This window comes from Aotus nancymaae, unplaced genomic scaffold (genome assembly GCF_030222135.1).
Source record: "Aotus nancymaae isolate 86718 unplaced genomic scaffold, 86718_ANA_hifiasm-v0.15.2.pri h1tg000030l, whole genome shotgun sequence".
Taxonomy (NCBI): domain Eukaryota; kingdom Metazoa; phylum Chordata; class Mammalia; order Primates; family Aotidae; genus Aotus; species Aotus nancymaae.
In genome coordinates, this window is record NW_026988443.1 from 35,835,619 (window position 1) to 35,845,909 (window position 10,291).

Here is a 10,291-nt window from a genome sequence, read left to right on the forward strand (position 1 = left end):
GGGGAGACCATTGATGTGCCTTACTGCTGGTGATGCTAACCTTGATGGCTTGGGTAAGGTGGTGTCTGTTAGATTTCTCCACTAGAAAGTTAACTGTTTTTGTTGTTGTAATTAATAAATATCTTGGTGGAGATAACGTGAGAATTTGCAAAACCATTTTCTCCTTAAACTCTCAGCCACTCATGTTAGTGTCCGTCGGTAGATCTAGCCTGGAGAAGTCATTACTGTGGTGTTTGCCTGATGGTGATTTTGTTTCCGTCATTCCTTCTGCATTTATTAATTGGAATTTTTCTGTAAAGGAAACTCGTCCCTTTTTCCTATTAACGTTTTCCGATTACTTACAGCGTATGGATTCATGGGTATTTATGTTATTCCCTGGGTTATAAGTCCAGCACCACCATTGTTGATTTTCTTGCTCACATAGTTGCACCCTCAGCTGTCAGGAGCTGCTTCGCCGTGGCTTCCGTGTCCTTTGACACACCCCCATCCTTTTTTAAGCACTTTCTATCTGGCACAACAGGATGCTCTAGGCCCATCTTGTATTTTCTCTACCTCAGCTCTGGGATCAACCACTTCCTTATAGAGCCTCAAATCCTTTTAGTGGTTATTAAATTGATTTTCAACAGAGGTGCCAAGGCAATTTAGTGGGGAAAGAAAAGCCTTTAGCAAATGGTGCTGGAACAGCTAGCTATCTGTATGGAAGAAAGTGAACTGTGATTCATACCAGACACAAAAAATTAACTTGAAATGTATCATAGACCTAAATGTAAAATATAAAACTGTAAAATTTCCAGAAGAGAGCATAGGAGAAAAATTTTTATAATATTAGGGTAAGCAAAGATTTTCTAGAATGACACAGAAACCATGACTGTAAAAGAAGAAAAGGATATACTGGAATTCATCAAAATTAGAAACTTCTGTTCTTCAAAAGATTCCATTAAGAAAATGAAAAGGCAGCCTACAAGCTAGGGAAAAAAAATTTATAATACATGTACGTAACAAAGTATTTGTATCCACAGGATATAAAGAATCTTACATTTCAATAAGAAGACAGTAGACCCAATTAAAAAAAAATATTTGTAGAGATAGTCTTGCTACATCCTTTTTATAATCTTTTTTTTTTTTGGAGACAGGGTCTCACTTTTGCCCAGGCTGGAGTGCAGTGGCGTGATCTCAGCTCATTGCAGTCTTGACCTCCTTGGCTCAAGCAATCATCCCGCTTCAGCCTCCTGAGTAGCTGGGACTACAGACAGTTGCCACCACACTTGGCTAATTTTGTATTTTTTGTTGAGACAGGGTTTCACTATGTTGCCCAGCTGGTCTTCAACTCCTGGGCTTAAGTGATCTACCTGCCTCAAGTTCCCAAAGTATTGGGATTATAGGCATGAGCCACCACACCCGGCCCCCAGTTTGAAAACGAGCAAACCTTTGAACAGACATTTTATGAAAGAATATAAAATGGGGCTGGGGCTGGTGGCTCACACCTGCAATCCCAGCACTTTAAGAGGCCAGAGCAGAAGGATCACTTGAGCCCTGGAGCCTGAGACAGTCTGGGTAGTATGGTAAGACCTCATCTGTATGAAAAAAAACTTTTTCATTAGCTGGGTGTGGTGGTGTACATCTGTGGCCCCAACTACTTGGGAGCCTGAGGTGAGAGGATCACTAGAACCCAAGAGATTGAAACTGCAGTGAGCTGTGATTGCGCCATTGCACTCCAACTTAGATGAGTGACGGAGTGAGACCGTGTCTCAAAAAAAAAAATCCATAAAATGACCAGTAAGCAAGTCTAAAGATGTTCATTAGACTTCAGGGAAGTGCACACCATTAAAAGAGCTAAAATTAAAAATGTGATACTGAAACCTGAGATCTCACAATAATACTGAGCAATTGGAATTCTTACACATTGCTAATTGGAATGCAAAATTATGGTAAAACACTTTGGAAAGCAGTGGGGCATTTTTTTTTCTGGTAGAAAATACCCTTACCATATAGCCTGGCAATTTCCTAAGTTTACAAAAAAGACTTGCTCTCTAATGTTCCTCACAGCCTTACTCATAATAGCCAAAAACTGAAACATCGACAGGGGAATGAATAACAAATTCTGGGGTGGGCTCGGCGGCTTACGCCTGTAATACGACATTTTGGGAGGCCGAGGTGGGCAGATCAAGACCAGCTGGGCAACATGGCAAAATCCCATCTTTATTTAGAAAAAACAAACAGCAGCAGAAATTAGCTGAACGTGACGGTGCACACCTGTAATCTCAGCTACTTGGGAGCCTAGGGTGGGAGGATCACCTGAACTGGTAGGTTGAGGCTGCAGTGAACCGTAATTGCACCACTCCACTCCAGCCTGAGGCAACAGAGGGAAGCCCTGTCTGAAAAACCAACAAATTCTAGTACATCCGTATGATGGAATACTGCTTAGAAATAAACAGAAATGAATGACAGATGCAAACAACAGCTTGGATGAATCTCTGCAACCTTGTACTGAGCAGAAGCAGGTTGGAAAGCACATGTTGTTTATGACTCAATACATGTTTCATTCTAGCACAGACAAAACTCCTGTGTTTAGCAATTGGCAGCATGTCGGTGGTGACCTGGCAGTGGAACGTGGGGTCAAGATTGGCACGGTGCCTGGTACTGATGACTCACCAAGTTTGCTGTGTCAGTCTTCCTAGACATTGTTGTCATCCTTTTGATTTCCTTAATTTTGTGCACCATCTTTGTTTTCAGGTGGATCTATCTGAACGACCAGAATTTATGCATCCCCGCCAGTTCATCTTTTGTTTATGGAGCTGTACCTATAGGAGCCAGTATTTATGTTATTGGAGATCTTGATACAGGTAAGAGTGTCACGCTGATTTTCTTGGAACTGTTTCCTGGTGATTCTGGGCACATTGTCTCACCCTTGCTTATTTCCCTGGCTTAGGTACCAATTATGACTACGTGCGTGAGTTTAAAAGAAGCACCGGAACCTGGCACCACACTAAACCACTCCTTCCATCCGACCTTCGCCGCACCGCGTGTGCGGCCTTACGCATTGCAAATTGCAAGCTTTTCCGCCTGCAACTTCAGCAAGGCTTATTCCGTATTCGTGTTCATTCCCCTTGAGGAGGAAGCAGAGCAGAGAGCGTGATCCTAACCCAAGAGCACCATAACATAGCTGCGAAAGGGAAAGCGGAGACAGCGGCTGAAACTCACTCTGTGTGCTGGGCTTTGGTATGGTAACTCTGGTGGTTTTATGAGGCTTAGAAACTTGAGCTTCAGCTCTTGTTAGGGAGAACACAGAACTGTTGAAAAACTACCTGGGAGGAGTCAGTTCCTCCAGTTAGATGTGTCTGTAGACACTGGAGGCTAGTAAATATCACAAGGAAAAGGGAGTGGGAATTGGTATCATGTAAAATATCAAAGTTAAAATTCTAAGGTGCATTTTCCCTGAAGGGAACTCATGTCTGACTGCTGTGTTCAAATATGTAGCTTTGGTAAACAAACAAACAAAATCTGTATATGCAAATCAACATATCCAAACATGCCAAGATTGCTTTTCTACTGCACTTGGAAGGATATATCATGCCTAACCCTGCCCAACAAAGTAAGGTTCGTGCCTAAAATGTTAGATTGGACTGTATGCCAGTTAGTCTCCATTTATTCCTAGTACTCTGTCCTAAGAATCTTTTTAAAACTGTATCATGATGAATTGCAACAAAGATAGAATTTCTCTTTTAAAACTTTATCTTAGTAATGTAAAGATTCAGTAAATTGATGAGTGAAGTTGCAGCCCTCATGTGAACTGAAGGAAGTTGCTCACTTCTGTGTTGACTTAGATTAAGACATGTCATGCCATCCTTTCTGGGGTAGTACCAGTGGAGCTGGGAAGGGTCTCCCGCAGTGCCATTCTGCCTTTTCAGTGATCAAAACCATTTTCTAAGTGTGAGGATATTAGTGAGTAGGAGATTTTATAAAAGAAAGACCTGAGTCAGACAAATAATAAAGGTCTGCTATGGCTGAAAAAAAAAACACAAAAAAAAGCTATCCAGAAAAAATATGTAGGGATCAAAAACTTTTTAATATAACCTGTCTGAAAGCACAGAGTCTTGTTTACTACTGTTTAGGGTTTGAAAACTTGTCTTAGAATGCGAATCTGTGTTAAGAATCTAGTCTTTGTTAGAGAAGTTTCCCAGTGGCATTCACTAGTGAGAGTTTTAGACAAATTATGTTCCGAGTAAAGTTTGGCTGGTAGAATAAACTACCTCAACTTAATTTCATTCTGTTCGTAGTAGAGCAAATTAATCTTTTCCTCCTTCCCTCCTTTACTATCTCTCATTCCCACCTCAACTCACTTTACCCCACTTCTCATTGGGGGAAAAATGTCTTTTGTTCGTGGAACGTATCTATCTTGTAAGATAATTTGTTTTCCACTTAAATTACACCACCCTAGTGTGAAACTGGGGACTTCGAAGTGCTTGATTACTTCCTAAATTGAATTTTATGCAATATCAAATTTCTAATCAATTTAATATACAGTACTTCATTTTTAATTGTTTTCTACCGCTTTTTTTTCCTCTTGCAATATGGCTGTAAGAAGCAGCATTTTGTCTTAATAACACATGTATAAAGGTATCCTTTGGTTGTAAAATGATAACAGGAACTTCTTCTAGAAACTTCCTGTATGGAACGTTTGTATGCAGTTAACATGCATATGAAACATCACTTAGGCTCTCCCACCCATAGACATAAAAAAGGGTGACCTAACTGTGATTTTTTTTCTAACACCTTCTGGAAGTCAGTATAGTGCTACAGAAGTTGCTGAAAGATGCTATGCCTGTGGGATTAAAGAGTGTTGAGTGTGGCACATTAATGCTCCATTTTGGCCAGAAGATACCTGATCAGAGAAGGTGTAAGGTTTTTATCTTATACACCAGAGGCAGCAGGCCAGATGTGCTGCAGTCATGTAATTAATCATGTTTAATATGTCAGTCAAAACAAGCTTAGAATTGCATTGTTTACCAGTCAGCTGTTTTCTGCACATTTTCCAGTGATACTGTGGAGATCTTTTAATGAAAGCAAACTATGTGGCCTCTGCAAAGAAAGGAAGATTTTTCTTTTTACAACTAGACATTAATTTTAGAAGAAGCAAATTGCTGGAAAACTAAATTTGCTTTGGTGAAATATCCTGTACAGAACAGTACCTTGGCATTCAGCAGCTGCAGTTGGGGAACATTAAAACAGTAACTGACATCCAATTAAAGCCATGATCGTCAGCAATTCTCTTTTTTTTAATTTCTGACATTTAAAGCTTTTTTCTCCAGTCTACGCCAGGCCTTTCCAAGGAGACAGTTCATTATTTAGGAGTGAATGTGTTCCTCTTGCAATATTATCAGTACCTGCATGACTTGATAAATTCATTTTATAAAAATAGTGTTTTGTTTTGTTTTATTCAGTTCATTGACACTGTAACTGCAGAAATTAGATAACGTTTTATAAAATAAATTTGCCACATCATAGGGGATGCAATAACACAAAAGCTGCTAAGTGCCAAACTTATTTTACTATAAACAAATATTAAAATGTGTTAAAGTATAGGGATGATTTAATTTTACTGTGCTCCAACATTAATCATGACTCTTGTAAATTACAGTTATTTCAGTATTGTAAAATAAATTTCGCTCATTTCATGCAGGTTTGTGTTTTAACATTCCACTTATGCCTTGAAACATCATTTCTTAATAATTTTTTGATACTTCTTTCTTGATAAGCACTTTTGCCAGGTGTGTGTTGAAATTGGTGGCTCAGCATAGGTCTTAAATTTTAAATACCGATGTCTTTGGGGAAAGTGCAATTTCTTTTGAGAAGGAAAGTTGTCTCAGGTTAGAATAAGTGAATATTTAAAGAATCTCTCCTAGGCTGCAGTCTAAAATAGGTTGTTTGTTTCTTTGTTTAGCATATCCAAATATAGACTTTTCAAAGATTTAAGTGTTTAATTTAAAGTGTTTTTTTGTTTTGTTTTTGATAGTGCTTATATCCTGTGGGAAGAAACCGTGTGAGAGATGAGTGAGTGTGCATGTGTATGTCATGCCATTTGACCTGATAATGTATTTGTATGGGTTTACTTTTTGAATTGTAGTTCTAAACTACATCTATTTACTGTCTCCTGGTGCTTCAGATAAATTCTTGAGCCTGTTGACCTTCAGTTTATACTATGTCAAACTCATATTGAGTGTAAATACTGAAATATTTGTAGTTTACAGTAAGTTTTACTTGGTGTTAGCATTTCTCTTCTTTAGCAGGATTAAAAACAGTGTTTACCAACTTGTAGTTGGTATACTGTCAAGATTTGGCCTATGTAATTACTAAATTCATTATTTAGCTTAATATTTCATTGCTGTGAGGAATTGATAGCTAACTATAGCCTTTTTTCAAACTGTGTAACAACCAAGAAAGAGCATTTGGGGGTATATTGGATGGTGTTTTGTTTGTAATGAGGCGTTCTATTATATTGCACTACCACTTTAATGATGACGCTTTTTTCATTGTTGGTTTGGAAGTGTCATTTTTATAATTTATGAGTTGGAGGGATTCTCTAGTCAATGTAAAGGAAATACATTCTTTGTACAAATGTGGTAAAGATAGGGCTGTGTTTGCTGTGACACCTAAGTCACTCATGGGTGGTTAAGTTTCATTTCTAGAGAAGTATCTTAGGTACCATGGCCCATTAGAGTTCCATTTGGTACATTCTACCTCAGTGTACCAAACCAGGGATTCCAAAAACCTTCCAAGGAATGCTAGAAACACCACAGTATCCCCTTCCAGAATGTTGGCGTTCATGATTAAAGAGGCCTCCTGTGGTCAGATGGAGACATTTGGTTAAATGGGGGAAGAGTGAGGTGGCACTTTGTATTAATTCAGAGATGCTGGAACCCCCCCGAAAAATACCTGGTAGAAGGGAAAGGTTCCGCCAACACATGTCTGATGAGCACCCACTAGGAACTATGGTTGCCATTCAGGGAGCTGAACAGTGAGGTGGATGTCACACCACCCTCTCACTCAAGATCGTAAACTCACCCTGGGATGGGCATGCCGGGCCCTGTCTTTTGTCATCTACTGGTCTCAGTGAATGCACAGAGTAGGTAGTCAATAAACATTTGACAGATAAATGTATTCTTATGATCAAAGTGATATTCTTCTCTTGAAAAGGGCACTCTAAGAGTGACTGATTTTACTGGGTTTTCAATTAGAAACTTTGTACCCAGATGGGCCAGCCTCCTGTATGGAGTGGAAACTAGTATAGAATAAACAATGCCAAGTGCCTGAGGTACGTGATGTACAATCCTGTGGTCTCCACGTGTCCTGTAGGTTTTTTGAGACCCCTCTACTCAGCACAGCTTATAATGTTGATCATGTTTAATATTGAGCTTCACTGACTGCTTTTTTATATGGGTCTCAAAATCTTTCCAGGACATACATCCCTTTGATCGTCACATCTCTGGGATGGTCAGGGCACTTTCCCCATTGTATGAGGGTAATCTTGGAGGCCTGACACGTGCAGCTTCATCTCTCGCTTTAGGGAGCAGCAAGAACCAAAAGCAGAAGCCAGGTGTTTGGATTATCAGCTCACCAGTCAGGCGGTGGGGCCAGAACTTGATGTTTCTAGGCATGCAAGTATTTTTAATCATAGAAGAATCATTTGTAGTATTAATACAATTTAAGCTCCCAAACATGTCCTTTGCTAGTTGCACAGACATAACCTGAAATATGTTTGATTTTCTTTGTTAGTTAGCTGTAGGAAGTTGAAGAATTTACTAAGATCATAAGGACAGAAGAATGTGTGTTTGAAAGAGAAACTTTTTGATTTCAAAGAGCTGCAGCTTCATGTATACTTCCCTCTCTTATTCCATGTAATTAGTAAGGGAAAATAAACTGTATCTTAGAATGTTAGGAAAATATTTTGCTAGCTTTTAAATAATTCTTGAAGTATTCTTGACTCTTTCTGTAGAAATTACAGAAATGTGTGGTATAAGGATGAGAAAGGACCATTTGCCCATAGTTGAGAACACGAACTTGGGTTGAGTGTCTGTCGTGCTTGCTGGCGGTTAAGTCTCCGTAGTATTGACTGATAGGCATTTTCTATATTTTTTGCAAGTTAGCTGCTAAAACTTTCTAAGGTTTTGTATTTTTCAGAAGTAATCTTATTGTTTCCATTGTAAACATATCTCAATATTGTCTCATTGTAATAGTTCCATGTATGTGACATCTAAGGAATTTAGTCATACTTCCAAATGGTTTGGTGTAATGCATACAGTTTAAGAAAGTTTGTTCTTTTTTATTTTATTTTTTAAATTTCTTGTAGAAACAGGGTTTCACTCTGTTGCCCAGGCTGGTCTCAAACTCCTGGTCTCAGACCCAACCGAAACTATAGTCGCTTGAGCCAGCAACTACCGATAGAAAGTATGTTCTTTTTCAGTTCTGTCATTGAAATTATCCAAGTAATTGGATTTTTAAATTCCTTCTCTTTCTCATGAAATTAATCATCTAATAAATAAAACTACATTATATAATTATTTAGTCAGAAATGTCTGTTGCCCTCTTTTTTTTTTTTTTTTTTTTTTTTGAGATGGAGTCTTGCGCTGTTGCCCAGGCTGGAGTGCAATGATGCGATCTTGGCTCACTGCATCCTCCGCCTCCGGGGTCCAAGCAATTCTGCCTCAGCCTCCTGAGTAGCTGGGATTACAGGCATGTGCCACCACGCCCGGCTAATTTTTGTATTTTTAGTAGAGACGGGGTTTCACCATGTTAGCCAGGATGGTCTCGATCTCCTGACGTCGTGATCCGCCCCCCTCAGTCTCCAAAAGTGCTGAGATTAGCAGCATAAGCTGCCTCACCCGGCCTCTTTTTTTTTTTTTAAGATTAAAACCAATCTTTTAAAGTCCCTACTCAACTGAAATTTGGCCTGATTATAAATGTTGATATTAATTTCTTCCTGGCTCAACAAAGTTGTTGAGCTTCCTTCCCTGCATACATTGAAAGAAACCCAGAAATGATACATTCGTGGTTTGAATTAGAGAAGGAGTAGGTGGAAGAGGATGGCATCACACAGAGTCCGGGGGACATACTGCCTTAAGATGAAGTGAACAATTACACACTGAGTAGGGTCCACAGAAATAAATGGCCGTTTCACATTATTCACATCCCAAATGTAGATTCGTCTGTTTTCTGGTTGGTGAATTATATTTATTAGGATCTTATTTTAGCATTTCAGTACAAATAGTAGGTTTGGATACCTTATTTTTATTGTTTTTACTCATTAGTTATGAATAAGGCGTACCTTAGAACCTTGGGTTAAAGTTTTTCAAGTCATACCAGTGAACTTGGTTTAAATACAACTATAGTAACTTGCTTTATCGTGTTTCCTGTTTAATTGGATGAGAATTACATGCACTTATTCACTTGTTCTTTGTGTTTATAGGAAAAACTATGTTCTCAGCTACCTCATTATGTAGTGCTGTGCTTGATCCCCTGCCAATTTAGAAGAATTCAACACATTCTGTTCTTTAACAAAAGCTTGGAAGCAGGCAGTCAGCGGCCTTGAGAAATACAATTCTCTAAGGCCTGTTTTCCATTTTACTACTTAAAAAAAAAAGGCACTTACAACCAGAAGGAACAATAATTCTCCTAGAGTTGCTGCAAAGTGATTACTTGAAACTCAACTTGAACTTTAAAGAGTCTTTAAAAGGCTGTGTTTTCCTAATGCAGAAACGTAGTCTAACCGTCGCTGCTGTGTAAAACAGAGGGCTTGATTTCCATTCTTGTTGGCATCAGACAAGAAAATGTGTCCCTCTGTCATCTGACCCAGTGTTTGGGATTTGGGTGCTTGAGGCTACTATTTTTTTTCATTTTCTATAAGGTGCTATTGTTTCCCAAAAATCTTTAATTTTGATGAAAATCTATACTCACTGCTAAGCTCCTTCTCACTCAAAGTGTTTCCGAAGTGCAGAGTTGAGATTGGCAGAACCACATGGAGTTGGATGATACTTAGAATCATGAATGATGCGATTTGTTCCCTGTTCCAGTGGAGCATCCCTCGGCTTCCTGCGGTACGCGCCCTCTGCACCCCACACGTGGGGGCCTCCATCCTCCCTAGTGTCTGTCAGCTTGCCTGGTCACCCTGTCAGGAGGAAGGAGTTGAGGAGGCTCACCAGTTGTAGGCAAGACTCTTCCTCCTGGGAGATCTTGTAATAATGGCCCAGTTTCAGGCCACAGTCATACACAGCCTACTTAAATGGAGGACTTCAGT

The 10,291-nt window shown here is 39.3% G+C and overlaps 1 protein-coding gene across 1 annotated transcript in view; it reads left to right on the forward strand.

Annotated features, from left to right (window-relative positions):
- GAN (gigaxonin) overlaps positions 1-8,602 on the forward strand; it is a 59,536-nt gene extending 50,934 nt beyond the window's left edge. Inside the window, exons 10-11 of the mRNA XM_021671051.2 lie at positions 2,734-2,843; positions 2,930-8,602. Coding sequence (XP_021526726.2) covers positions 2,734-2,843; positions 2,930-3,111 — 292 coding nt within the window. The 3' untranslated portion in view covers positions 3,112-8,602. The remainder of the gene's footprint in view (positions 1-2,733; positions 2,844-2,929) is intronic.
- Positions 8,603-10,291: the final 1,689 nt, after the last annotated feature.